This window comes from Lacerta agilis, chromosome 2 (genome assembly GCF_009819535.1).
Source record: "Lacerta agilis isolate rLacAgi1 chromosome 2, rLacAgi1.pri, whole genome shotgun sequence".
NCBI lineage: Eukaryota > Metazoa > Chordata > Lepidosauria > Squamata > Lacertidae > Lacerta > Lacerta agilis.
In genome coordinates, this window is record NC_046313.1 from 54,756,402 (window position 1) to 54,771,567 (window position 15,166).

At 41.5% G+C, this 15,166-nt stretch overlaps 1 protein-coding gene across 2 annotated transcripts in view; it reads left to right on the top strand.

Moving 5' to 3' along the window:
- Positions 1 to 15,166, top strand: part of JADE2 (jade family PHD finger 2) — a 152,010-nt gene that overhangs the window by 73,439 nt on the left and 63,405 nt on the right. For both annotated transcript variants that reach the window (XM_033140108.1, XM_033140109.1), the window contains exon 5: positions 12,851 to 13,020. In XM_033140108.1, coding sequence (XP_032995999.1) covers positions 12,851 to 13,020 — 170 coding nt within the window. The remainder of the gene's footprint in view (positions 1 to 12,850; positions 13,021 to 15,166) is intronic.

The window sequence follows — 15,166 nt, forward strand, 5'->3', positions numbered from 1 at the left end:
TGTATAATTTCCGTTGAAGTGATCTCACACAACAATAGTAACATATACAAAACAGTTGCATATATAAGAACTATTAAAACAATTAACACATATTAAAATGACTGCACATATAAAAAACAATTTCCAATCAAATACAGATAGATACCAACTGGGAGAAATAAGCTTTGTTTAAAGAGGGAACTTTCAGTGTGTTAGCAGCCATTACCCTTATCTATGGGACCTGGAGCAGGAAGTGCCTACCAGCAAGTTGTTCTGGGGAGCACAGCCTTTATACTCAGTAGAAAAAGGGAAGGGTTTTGGCTGTTGTGACCAGGCAGGCACACACTATACAGGTTAAAGCTTACTGAGATCCCCAGTTGAAAGCAGCAACCCAGAATAGTACCTCAGGAGGCCCAGAACCATGTTTCATGTTAGCTCTGGAAGGCCTTTGGCCACCACACTTCATATTAATTAGCAGGAGCAAAAACCCAGAGAGTTGCATAATGAGAAATGTAGTTGCCTGCTCTTCCAGCTCTTGGGGATATTTCTCATTCCCCCCCCCCCTCTGAACTGACTCTAGAAAGTAACAAGACTCCCTTCATTTCACCAGGGAGTTAGTCCCTGGCATAACTCTGGCAGCCTCCTTTCTTCTTTCCCCTCACAATGAAAAACAAAAGTGGATGTTACAGTGTAAGGACACAACTCACTGAAATCCCGAGAAAGCCCAGGCCACAGTTACCATCTAGTTTTAATCTATAGTCAAACTTCAGGTTGTTAATTATGCTAGTTAACAGGTCGGCACTTTTTGCCTGAATTTTAATTGAACAGACCAAAGAAAGTATTTCATCACAAAACACATAGTGTAATTCAACACAGCACTATCGCAAATAATCTGTCTGCCCAAGCAGATCAGTTTGCCAGATGGAACAGCCCCTTTCACTTCCTCCAACACACTGTTCTGGGGGTTCTCCAGAGCTGTTCAGAGCCACTTTTGGGGAGGAGGAGAGTGGGGCAAAAGCACCATTGCACAAGCAGAAGCTCTTGTTTAGAGCTTGCTTTGATGGAGTGTGTCACGTGAATGCGTCCAGTTGTTGTTGTTGTTGTTGTTGTTGTTGTTTGTTGTAATAATTCATTGCTACAAGACATGCTGATGGTTAAAAGGGGATTAGAAAAATCCATGGAGGATAAGTCAGTCAGTTGCTATTGGCCATGATGACTAAGTAGAACTAATTTTGCAGGATAATAACTATTTCTTGAAGTTCACCATTACATAGCCTTCTCTAACCTGGTTCCCTCCAGATGTTGGTGGATTGCAGTCCCCATCAGCTGCAGCCCAATCAATTCTAGGAGCCACATACTGCCTGCTGTACATGTGTTCAGCATCAGGTGTAATGCACTGTGCTGAACCAGTGGTGTAAAGCTGGTAATCCAAGACAACTTGGGGACATAGGAGGAAAGTGGAAACCTGCCTGTTGCACTGGCAAGAGCCACCAAATGCAATGTAATGTTGATGTGCAAAGCTGTTTCATGGGTCAGAAATGGGCAAAGCAGGGACAAGGACCCATGTGTTCCAGCTTAAAGGTGTTCCGATAAGAGCCAACTGCATTAATTCAGGCTGTTGATCTGCAGGACCTGGAAGACCTTCTATGAAATACATGTTGATCTGACATGTATTCAGACTGGTGTATGAATAACCAGGATCTGGCCCCTAGTTTCCCTCCTGTCTGAGCAACAGCAGAGAAGCTAACCCACACAGTAATGCTACAGAGAGTACAGCTCAGCACTTAACAGAATCCATTACTCTCAATGTACGGTCTTGGTAGTGCCCCCCCCCCGGGCTAATGGGAACAGCTTTACACCTATTACATGGACATTGTGAAATTCTGCACACTTCAGGAGACTTTCTTGGAAATGAAAAAAGACTTTCCTTTTTTGTAGCCTCCCATCAGCTTTGTGTCAACATTGGAAGCCTTCTGCTGTGTTTGCAATATAAACGACTACAGCGGGATTCTGGTAGTTTGGAGACAAGGGCTGTTTTTAGTTCTAACCATTTTATGACTAGCGGTTCAATTACTTATGTTCTCAGCTATCAAATGGACACTGTGATATTTATTTTAAGAGGATGTCAAGAGGCTTGATTCGTGTACATTTGTAAATTAGGCACTGTGTATTATTACTGTTAGATGAGAGGCTGATGCCTTAATTAAGCTATTAATAGCCAACCATAATACCCAAACTCTATCCTGTGGTGTAACATATGGAAAAGAAACACTGAGACAAATAAACTGTTTTTGACATGTTTTGCCCTAATCTAGCGATTTCTTATGCATGTAGGACTCCCAATATACACACAGAGATTCCTCGCTTGAAGCCATGTTACACATTATGTTCTTTTCTTTGTGTGAATTTTTTATCCATTGATATAAATGGATTTATACACACACAAACTACAGGATGGGCATTGGATTTCTGTGTTTCAAAAAGTTTATATCTGTGGTATAGACAGCCTTCCCCCACATTTTACATCAGAGGACTGAGACAACATGAATGTGACTGATTTTCTAGTTTCTAGCAGTGAAATGTTTTTGTTCTAGATCGTGAACTGCACTTCTCTTGCAAAGTGTGTGTAAGTCAGCCTTCACTACCAAAGGTTTTTATCTAGAACTCCCATAGGGCTGATGAATAGTTATGGTCCAAAGCATATGGAGAGCAACAGATTGGTGAAGCCTTGTGTAAGATTCGGGGGGCATTGAAGGCATGAAACTTTTGATTGATGTGCAGGTTACACTTGTCATGTGGAAATTGCCCAAAACAGTGTATGTGTGGTACCAGCTCTGCATGGTAGCTGTAATATATGAAACCAGCTGCGTCCCTCCAGATGTTGTTAGACTCTTTAACTCCCATCACTCCCAGCTGGAAGAGTCAGGGATGGTGGGGTTTTTAGTCCAGCAACATTTGGAAAGCCACTGCTTCCTTAACTCTGGTATAAAGCAATCTTGCAGTGTGAACTAGAATCATTGTGCCTCCATGTTGGATCAGATGTTCTTGATGGAAGTCAGTGTTGGTGTGGAAATGCTCCCATGTGATCAAGGTGGTCCACTTGGCAATCCATCCATTCTACATATTGCAGCTGTTGCATTGGTAACTCACAATGTGAAACAATAACAACAAATAAGCTTGCTGTGGCATAAGCTTTCACAGTTCAGATGAAATTTTAAGAGGTCTTCATGATGCAACAGCGACATAAGAATTGGCTCTAGGAAACATGAGCCAAACGCAACTTGCATCCGTCTTCCTTCAGATATTGATGCATTCAGAGCAGACTTTATGAATGAAGCTGTGCAGGACCTTTAATCAGGCAGGTAAGAGGGGCTGTGGGAACAGCTTGTGGGAAGCGTGTGATTAACAAAACAAGAAGCTATCAAAGAACTGAGAGGATGGTTTTGGAGAACAACCTATTAATGAGGTGGGCATAACCTTAAGTTAAAACATAAATAGACCTTCTTTTAAAAATGGTATTGCTAGGCATTACACAAGTCCCAGTTCATTGTCATTTTAAGAAAAGTCAAAGTCTGTGATTTACCAGTGAGAGTGACTGACAGTCTGACCCCTGCTAGGCACTGCACAAATGCAACTCGTGGGATTTGTTATTGTCATCATCCCAGAACTGGCATAAACATGCAATTGTTGAGCTTTAGGCCATGTAAGAGGCATACTCAAGTCATGATGAGGTTGCCAGCAGCCCCTTCTCCGGGTCACAGGTACTGTTGGAGCAGTTCTGTATCGTTCGCACAGGAACAGACTCTGGATTGACCCTGTCTTTCCCCTGGTAATTCAGAAATCATTCCACGGCTCGGTCTTACTTGTAGTGCTCAGGATGCTACTTTAGCAGCAGAGGCATGTCAGTGTCTGCAACTAAAGTAGCCCCTCATGACTGACTGCCAGAAGTATAATGTTCAGTCCGCATCTTCTCTTCCGTGATGTTTTTTATCTCTACCATAGAGCAACATGTAGAAAGTTAAGAGTTAAATGTAGTTACTCTGTACATCAGGTTTTTAGGTGCTTGTAGCCATTATCAGCATTAGACAGGTGATTGCGAGACTGAGTGAAGATTTATTTCTCACCATTAGAAAGTGTCTCACCTCTAACTTCAGCAGAGCTTCATTTCAAATTCTCTTCTGTGAAGTGATAATTTTGAACAGAAGCCCTCAGGGAGACACACACACACACAACACCCCACAAGAGTTGTGCATGCACAGCTCTCTGCAAGCCACCAATGCTTAGAACCTGAACTTTCAGTTATCTTCATACAATATCATATGTACAGACAATTTTCAAAGCCTTCCCCAATCGCATGCAGTCTGCACTTGCATCAGTATCAGAACTACTGTATCCCATAGGGTTTCACTGTTCTACATGAGCTGGCTCTTTGGCATTATTCTCACTAGCAAGTGCTTTTAGCTTTTGTTTAATAGATGCTTAACACACCTTATCTCCACTTGTTTTGTCACAGAAGCCCTGCAACATTGCAGTTCTAATGCACAGAACAGGAATAGGGAACCTATGACTGTCCAGATGTTGTTTGACTTCAATGGCCAGTGATCAGTAATATTTGGAGCCCATAGGCTTCCCGTCCTTGGTGTAGTGCATGAGAGAAGATCATGATTGCATGGACTGAGCATACACATGTTGGGCTCTATACCTGTATGCCCCTGTATGAACATGGTGGATGGGAGGTCAGCCCAGGAAACGTCACTGTGCATAAACCCTACAAAGTTACTGGGTTAGAGAGAGACCCACCCGTTGCAGCTGAGGAAAATACCTATATTCATTCCTCGGATTCTTCTGTTCATCATCATTTCTTCTTTAGAAATCAGACCTCCAGGATAGTGTCATTTAATTTCACTAAGCACAATCCCCTTTCATTGGGAAAAAAGTGGTGAATGAACATAGAATACAAATGAAACAGAAACCAGTCATTCCCAAATAACCGTAAATAACCCTACAGCAATATCTGTAGCTCTTTGCCTTTGTCCATGTGAATGTAGCCTTGGATAGGTACAGTGAATGATCTTTGCAGTTTAATGCCAGGCTAAAAATAAAACCTTCTTTCCGCTAAGGTTCAAAGCCCAGTGCTTTTTGAGCATCATCAGTTGGATGCATTTCAAACTATCACCTGTTGCAAGCTGACTGTTCTGTAAGCAAGTTATGTAAGTAGGATTAATAAAGGTTTAAAGCCTGGTCATGCTGTGTAGCTGGATCAGTTCAGACGTTCTTAGTGGCAGTGAAAAAGCAACACATTTATTGTCGCTTGATCAATTTGCAAAAGAGCGCTAAGCTTTCTATTTAAAGTAGCTGCCTCATGATTTAACACAGACTTAGATTGTACTGACACTAAGATGTCAAGAGAGTGTTTAGGGCTGAAATCAATCATGGTGGCATTTTAAAAACTTCAACAGACCTTTAGAACAGAATTGAGCCTGCAGACTTTAAAGGAGTCGTTTCCTCTTTAATTCATTATACAGTATTTCTGGAGAATCAGTCATGCAAAGGATGATTAGATGGCATTCCAAGTATGGAAGACCTCACGAAAGACAGTTTTGTTATATGTGCAGGAAGCTGTATATTGAAAAAATTGTGAGGATAAACTGTTCCTGGCAAAAAAGAGAAAAGGCGTAATTCACAAATGTATTAAAAAAATAGCTTTGATTAAAACAAAGCCCTAAAATAAGGTCTGTTCAATATGGAACTTGCCATTGGGAGTGGAATTGATCTATATTTTAGTCTAGTACCCTAGAAAATGTCTTCACAGAACTGCTGTAGGTGGAAAGCCAAATGTAATTATTATATCTGAGGTGGTGATAGATAATTTGGTTACTGGTGACTTCACCTATTGTCACACTTGCTAGATAAATATACATCCCAGGTTGAGGGGAAGGGCAAATTTCCTAGATACAATAAATTGTTGGCATCCATCTGTCTCAAGAGACAATGCCTTATAAAAGCCATGGATTCAGGTATGGGGAAGGCTACCATTGCTTAGTGTGCCTAGCTGAGGCCTGTTGGTTGAAAGCATTATTAAAGCTAGAACTATTAAAACATGAACTATTAAAACACTGAGGTCCAGCTCCGAGGGCCTTCTGGGGGTTCCCTCTCTGCGAGAAGTCAGGTAACAGGGAACCAGGCCCTGTGGAACATCCTCCCATCAGATGTCAAGGAAATAACAACTATCTGACTTTTAGAAGACATCTGAAGTTTAGGGAAATTTTTAATGTTTGATCTTTTATCGTGTTTTTACTATTCTGTTGGAAGTTGCCCAGAGTGGCTGGGGAAACCCTGCCAGATGGGCGGGGTATAAATTATTATTATTTAGGAGGACAAGCCTTGCTAATGGAAACCGATGTTACTCGTGTAAAGAGAAGGTTTCGTTTCACCAACCCTTTTAAATATTTGGTGTTTTTTTTAAAAAAAATCAGTGTAACAAGATAAACATAGCATATGATACAAACTTTAGTCCCAGTGTGGTGTAGTGGTTAAGAGCAGTAGACTTGTAATCTGGGGAACCGGGTTCGCGTCTCCGCTCCTCCACATGCAGCTGCTGGGTGACCTTGGGCTAGTCACACTTCTCTGAAGTCTCTCAGCCCCACTCACCTCACAGAGTGTTTGTTGTGGGGGAGGAAGGGAAAGGAGAGTGTTAGCCGCTTTGAGACTCCTTCGGGTAGTGATAAAGCGGGATATCAAATCCAAACTCCTCCTCCTCCTCCGCTTCTTCTGCTTCAAATAACATTAGTTGTGATCCTACTCCCACCCAACTGTTTAGATAAGAAAGACAACACAGAAAACAAATACTAAACTTTTTTAAAAAAAATGCTCAGGAATCTAGCCAGTTTCCCCTTTCTAATACATTATAACCTTTGACCAATGTTCCATAAAGCCTGAAAAATCACATTCTGTGCCTTTCCCCCTAGCCTCCTGAATATAAGTCAGTTTTTCCATTTCAGTGTGACATGCCAGACATTAAATAACCACTCATTCAAATCTGGTGTTGTATTTACTTTCCAATGTGTAGCATAAACATTTTTAGCAGCTACTAGGGAATCCATCAAAACATTCTTCCTTTTACATTTACTTCCTTCATTAGTCTCCTCAGAATGACTTTTGGTTCTTTTCTATGTCTTCCCCTCTCATCAAATCCCAGGAACTTGCCTCCACTGGGCAATCCCGTAAAACTTGTCAATCTGCACCAGTCCTAATGGATTCCCAGTAGCAATATATAATTGCTTGGATTCAAAGGCATATTGTGTGAGCAGAAAGGCACTTCCACTTGCACACCATACCTCATCCTCAACCTGAATATTCCAGTTTCCCTAGTCCCTCTGCAGTTCCAGAAGTTTCCTTGACCCTCAGGAGTGGTTTTTTTGGAGGGTGCAGTAGATTACAGTGCTGAAGAGACAGAAAAAGTCCTGTTGCCCAAGCTCACACTTTCATGAGTCGAACCTATATACTTTATAAATTCTATCCAATCTTGGAGCATTAAATACTAATGTGCAACTTTTTTTAATGTGGACCCTTCTGTTCCAGAAGATCTCAGTGAAACTGTTGAGGGACATTTTCTTCTCATCCCTCCTCCTCCCGCCTTCCATATTCTCTCTTGAAAATGTAAGAGTGAAGTGAACTGAATGATCACGAACATCCCAGATTTCAAATTATTTCCTGAAGGACAAGGAGGATGTTGCTCTTCCTCTGCTTGTTTTTGTCAGCACCAGTATATATTGGCATTTGTGTCACAATGTGATATTTCCAGGGAGAGATGTGATCTTTGCAAATACCATGGCAAGCTTCAGCTCCTGAGTGTGCCGAGAGCTGTCAGAGCTGGCATCACAGCCCGCTTCTCAGGCCGAGCTCTTCCTGTGATGGTATATCATTATGTGTGACACTGTTGTTGTGTGCGTGGCAAGTGTCATGCGTAATGGTGCCAAGCTGCTGGAAAACGGCAGGAGAATTGACAGCAAATGCCCATTCAATTCCCCCCCAGAAACTATATGGGCAGACAAGGCCCTCTCCTTTCCTCATCCTTATTTCTCAGTGTTCAAGGCCAATCTTCATGAGTGATGTGTGTGACACCTTCCCTTACAAAACATCCCCCACATCCCAGCACCTCTGGGATATAGAGAACATTAAAACTTGCATAGAGCACTGTTGATATGCAGTTGCCAATCTGGGCTGCTACCCACATGCGCAGATATCTATAGTACTAGATACCACACACTTAATATGTAGAAATCTCCAAATATGCTGTACTGCGTACAAATGAACTGCTACTGTATAGTGAGAAATAGACAATACAGTGGTACCCCCAGGTTACATACTTAATTCATTCTGGGTTACAGTACATTACCCAAAAAGGATGTAACCTGAACAATTTGTTCTGCGCATGCACAGACCGAAAAACCCGAAAAACGCTCTGCGCATGCACAAATCGCGTGCGCGTGCCGGGTTGCGCTTCCAGGTTAGCGGAGTTCATAACCTGAAAAGTATGCCACCCCGGAGCGTACGTAACCCGAGGTACCACTGTGTATTTATTTATGGATCGCTTTCCCATGAAACAAATTGAAGTGATTTAATGACCAAAACGCCTACAACAGAAACATACGTAATCATCAAATAAAAGTCTCACACAAGCTGAAACTGCCTGCCCACTGAGGAGCCTGTCTGCTGCATCTCTCAGTGATTCACAGCTTCAGCCTCGATGTCTCCCACCCAGCTTTTCCTGGGGGTGGGTAACTTTGCTGCATGTCTGCGTTGGGTGTAGTTGGATCATTTAGTTGATCCTGATGCAGAGATGTGCCAGAATTAACAGCACTTCAGAGGAAGCACAGCCAAATCCAGAGCTCTTGCACACTCTCAAATGAACCTTTTTTTGGGATAAGATTGAAACATGTCTGCAGCTGTAATTCACTCATAAAAAAGAAACAAAAAAGTGTGCCCAAGCTATCAGAAGTTTTGGGATCCCTAAGCAAGCCTGGCATGGATTCTTTTGCTGTTTAACGCCATTGCCAACAGTGTATTAGCTGCTAAACAGAACATAGACATGTCATGGTGGCTTGATGCTTCCTTCTTCTCAGTCCTCCGGGCCAATAGCACTTGGACCTTGTACATGCGGTTGCTGTGCATGGGACAACTAAAATGTATGACAGCCTACACTGTTTTTGCCTTTCCATTGTCTCCTATGTGTTTTGGCAACATTTGTGCCCTTTTCATTAACTATCTGGCAAGGATGCTGTCCAGAGAAAAATCACTTCTGGTTAAATCCCCTTGAAATCAATGAGATGCCAGTTCTTAAATTCAACTTGGGATCAGTCTTTCATTTAAATGGGACTTAAGAACACCCCCAACCAAAAAATGCCCCTGCGTATTCCAACCTTGATGTTCCACAAGAAAGGCAGGTGCACCCCTCTTTTCTCTCTGTGGCTCTGTTTCCCATACTTAGCTATTATGACTCAACAGCTGAGTTTGCTTTCTGTTATTGGTTTTGTTTATAGGAAAACCCTTCCTCAAAAGACGAGGTGGTTTACAGTGCGCAGTAAAACAATAAAATCAAACAACAACATTGCAACCAATAAAACAATAAAATTCAAACAAGAATTTGCAGATTCATAGTAGCACAGCAGCAAATTAATAAATATAGGTAACTCAGTTCTAATGAGTGAGGATGTCACAAAGTCCTGGGTGAATAAATGAGGGTGATGAATTATCAGTGCCAAAGATGCATGACACGGCACTACTGCAGAGAAGGTCCTCCCACAGTTCATTAAATAACAATGTCTGTTTTGGTGGATGGTGCAGCGAGAGCTGGCTGGTTTATGGAGACACTGAATAGCAAGGAAGTTGTCATTTTGTGAAAGAAATACAAAATTCCTGAGCTTCCCCACCTTTAGAAAAAGGGGCAGGAGGCTTAGAAAGTAAGTGCTTTACCCTTAACAAGCACAGTTGTCAGTTTTTATTTTGTATAGACCAGAAGAAGCAGAATTCTTTGGGCTTATTGTCTCCTTCTGGAAGCCCTCAAAGTAAATGACTTTAATTGCTTGGCTTTGGCTACCTCAGCTGAGGCTGAAACAGCCTGTATTCACTGTATTCACTTATCATTTTGTATCATATATAAAACTCCCGTGGTTATTTCCCCCTCCCTTCTCTTCCTGAAGTGGTGGTTTGTACATGTGATTATTCTGAGTGATATCCTCAGCGAGCTCCAGGGAAAAGAAAGCCTCCAGTGTCATAGGAAACATTATGAGAAGATTGATGCAGGCAGATTTAGCCGTAGGTAGGGTTATTTGTTTGACTTCAGAATCAAAACATGTGGGAGGTTGTTGCCGACAGGCTTCTAGTAATGCTGGCAAAGCAACAACAAAAAAGGGAAATAAAAGAATCGCATCTAGTGGGAGGGTGGGAAGAACCACTTTAATTCATTGTGGTGTGAGCAGAAGGCATTTGAGTTTCAGACAATCTTATGGGCCCAGCCCTACAAGCTCTACTATTGGTTGCATCCAGTTGCTTTTCCATAGATCTTGAGGTAAAAGCAGAAACTAAAGACATGACTCAGTCTGTGCGTTGAATGTGGCAATGTGTGCCATAGCAGGCGGATGGGAAGTAATGAAGCTGGAGGGAAGTAGTCAGGAATTGAGTTAATCATCCCCTGAATTTACTTCAGAAAGCAACTTGTACCTTTCGGTCGAGTGTAACAGACAGAACAACAGAATTAGAGAAAAAGAAAGGCCAAAGGCATCTTATCCATCCCTGTAGACATGTGCATGCAATTCATGGTGTCAGAATGGAATAGAGCCACAGGGTGTCATGCGGAGGCTGGCTGGATGTTAAATGAGCTCTTGCACCTATAATAGTTGTGTGGAAGGAGGAATTTTGGCTGAAATTCCTAATTCTACAGAGCTATTAAAGGTGCTTGAGCTCCGTCTTCTTTTACATTTGGTCACCCTATTCTGTTCATATTTGCGGCAAGCCTCTGGTGCACCAGACGAAAAATGTTAGATTAAGACTCTAGGTAAACAAAATCCTATCCCCATTGGGCCACAAATGCAGCACTAGAACAGAAAAACAATATTCCAGCGTGGGAGAGTTTTTGGGTTTTGTTTGCTTCTTCCTTTGTTCTGGAGAGGTGGTTCAATTTTTTGCTATTGTAGTAGGATTTTTTAAAAAAAAGAAAAGAAAAGAAATAAAGTCTTCTTATTTCCAGTCTTCTTTGTAATTAGTCAGCTCTGTATATCTCTCCCTTTCCCCTCTGTACTCTTAGGGCAATTGTAAGCATTAGGTTTATGTGGCTTGTACTTCAAGATATTTTCAACCAGGCATGGTTGTCACCTATAGAGGTAAGAACCAATTAGAAAATCCAAATTAAGGAGTTAGTTTCAGCAGTACAGTCGTACCTTGGAAGTTGAACGGAATCCATTCCGGAAGTCGGTTGGACTTCCAAATCGCGGCTTCTGATTAGCTGCAGAAAGCCGTGGAAGCCCGTTGAACGCTTGGGTTACAAAAGAATGTTCACAAACTGGAACAATCACTTCTGGGTTTGTAGCATTCGGGAGCCAAAACATCCAAGTTCCAGGGTGTTCGACAACCAAGGTATGACTGTACTAGCTTTGTGATTAGGTGGCCTATCTAAAAGGACATCATATTATCAATTATTTAGTTTTATTATTGTATTGTTAACATTACAGGGAATTTCCTCTTGGACCAACTGTTTCGTGCTATCTCTGGTCTCAGGCTCGTCTTGCAATTGTTTCCTGATAAACGCTGGAGTTACCTTTTGGTACAGCAGCTAAATCCCTTAGGGTTGCATGTTAGAACCCAGGGTTCGGTTTGGGAAGGGGTTCTTCCTCAGTAATATTACCTGTGACTTAATAGTTGAGCAGCAGTTCCATGGTCCCTTGAAAGTTATACCTCTTGTGGTGCCAACACTAAAGGTATCCCCGAAACCATTTGCCATGTGAATCACTTCAACAGTGAGTTTTATCAGCAAGGTCAAGGGGGAAGTACTCAGAGCTTTGTGACAGTGCTGAATGGTTATATCTTTCTTGTCACTCAGAAACACCTTTTTCTTGACACTGCTGATAATTAAAACCCATTACGTAGTCTTTAGTACATATAGTTTATTCTCTTCATGTTAGGTCTTTTAAAAAGCACTTCCTGATTGTCAGAAAGGTCAATAGTTCCCAAACAAACCATTATTTTTGTGTCATTGGTTTTGATAGCACCTCAAAGGTCTTTCAAAGAGTCAGAAGTCAGTGCCACTTTTGAGGTGATTCTAAATTGGCTTTTATAATAAGCTGGTGCCCCAGATAATTTTCCCAGTCTGGCACTTCAGCCCTGTAGAATTTGAGAAATTTTGGGAAGTGATTCTTTTTAACCTCTTGGTCATTTGTTTGTTTTTGGTGTGCATATGCAAGTTTTGGAGTCTAATTGAACTCTTTAGCCAGAAATTACTAAAAACTAGCCATCTTTTCTCTCCACGCCTCAACCAACTTAACTATCATACCTTCTCTGAAGAAATCCTAGTGGCTATAGCTCTGTGAATATGCCAATAATCTTTCTAATTTAATTTTTAACAACTTCACAAAACTATGCTCCACAGGTTCCTTGGGAAAAGCCATAATGGTTAAACCGGTTTTTGTTTGTGGTATAAATATTGCTAAATTATTCTGCTCCAAAATGGTAAATTTTATATCAAAATGAGTTGACATTTAGGCATAAATTAAGCTTAGGCTTCTTAAATTTAAGTATTCAAATGTCCATTCCTGTAACAAGGAACTGCTTCCTCTCTGGACCTCTCTTTTATGTCCATACTTGTTTTCTTCCCTAGGATCGTTCCTGTTCTAGAACATTCATCACCACAAACCTCACCAAGCAACCTGTCCAGCTCTGACAGTTTAGATGTCACCAGGACATACTCCCAAAGAGCAAGTCGCTATGACTTGGATGAAATCGATGCTTGCTGGCTGGAACTCTTCAACATGGAGCTTAAGGAAATGGGTAGGTGTTGGTGGTTGTTTTTTGTGGGGTTTTTTTTATTTCTCTCTTGGGTTGCACACTCACCAGTCTTAAACCAAAGACAGATTTTCACAACCAGTAGGCTTTTGTGCATACTGTTGAAAAAAGAAGGAAAAAACTGTCCCAGTCTATGAAGGATGATGATCTTTGATAAGTTGAAAGGCAATAGACAAAAGTCAGTCTAGATGGAGGATAAGGCTGCAGTTGGTTACTGGACATTGTCTATTCTCTGCCTCCATATCAGAGGCAGTATGCTTCCAAATACCAGTTGCTGGAAAACATGGTATGCTGGGAATGCTCTTCTGCTCATGTTCTGCTTGTAGGTTTCCCACATGCATCTGGTCGGCCACTTTGAAAACAGGATGCTGGACTAGATGGGCCTTTGGCCTGATCAGCAGACTTTTCTTATGTTCTTACTGATTTTTTTTTTTAAATAGCACCCATTACTTGGGGATTATTGTGACTCTTTCATATCCTGCAAATGTTATAAGCAAAAAAGGGAGGAGGAGAAGTTATAATGACTAAGATGTATTCTTACTTTAGCAGTACATTATTTGCCTAGGACAATTATTTTGCACTAGTGGACATATCTGCCAATCACTTTGTCCCTTCCAGATTTGGGTAGAGAGAGTTTGGGGACAACCCCATGTGACCAGGACTCTGTATTTTACCAAGGCAAGATAGCTCCACGTTACTGATTTCCTCTAGCCTCCTGCTGTTCTGGTGAAGGGTCATATTTGTGAGCATACCTCACCATAGCCCTATTTGAGCCTTCAATATACTCAGTTCTGTGAAGTGGGATGGTGCTGTGGCCTCCAGTTTTTGCAAGGTTGACACAGCCGTTTACCAAACATATTACAGGAAATAAGCTGGGAATTTACCACATATCTCCTTCACTGAGGGTTCCCCCCCCCCCTTCTCAGGGCTAAGCTATATTTATTCAGTATACATGCGCAGCCCCCACAATCACACACTTATGAAAGATCGGGTTGAGGTAGATGTCACAGCGTGTGTGTAAAGGTGTGATAAACTCCATAACACATTTATGTCATTTCTCTAGGGCTGTGTCCTACATTTTTATCCTACACTAAAGTTGCAAGCCCGCGCAAACTTCTTTCTGAGTATGTCACATTAAAGACAGTAGGAATAGGACTGTAAAGCAGTCCGGGAAGTTTTGACTTAGAAGTGTCCAAAGTCTTGCTTTAATTAGTACCTTGTTTTCCTTCCCTTCCATTGCAATGGGAATTCCCTGCTTAAAAGTGGGTGTGGGTACAGATCTATAGCCATATGGATTGTAGACTTGTTGGCACATTGGTCTGAAAATACGAGGTTTCCAAGAAGTCAAGTGACACCTTATTGGAGCCATCCTGAGAAAATAAGGCAGCTTTAGAGTTGTACCAAATTAGGACCCTAATAGGGGTCCTAATTTTAGCTTATGGAAGGCAGTGTATTGGCTGTTGCCTGTTCCTCATCTTGTATATTCCATTTTAAAAACAAACTAGGAAAAACAACAATGAAGAATTGCACAGAAGCTTACTGCTACATAGAGGGTAAGGAAAAGTACCTATTAGAACCTCTAGTTCACCCGCCTGACGACATGGAATTGCTCTACCTAGTATAATTTCTAGTGCCTTTTCCATGCTAGTTTATATCCCCCAACCCTGAAATGGGATTTTTAGCTGTGCTGATTACACATGCCTCCCAGAAATAAACAAATATTCTCCTTTTCTGGAGTACTTTCAATATAAAGTAGACATCTTTACCCAGAAACAGAAAAGCCTCAATATAAACAAAATGTACAATTAATTCATCAAGCACAAAACAGAAAAAGTCCATTTTCTTTGTCAGAAGCTCATGCTGGCTATCGGCTCCCCTACTTGGTGAAAATACGCAATGTAAAGAGCTGCCACCCGATAACGTGATGAACATTTAACTGTGTCTGATGGTTTTATTGGTTGCTGCTGCTGCCATGTGCGATAATAAAGAATGTTGGTCTAAAGTAATTTGGATCAAACACTGAACTGCATTCACATATAGGACATTATAGGCAGCATAAGACTGTTTTCCTTTTAAGCAGAAGCTGGGCCATTTATGTTTTTATTAAGATTTCATGCCATATATTGTGATC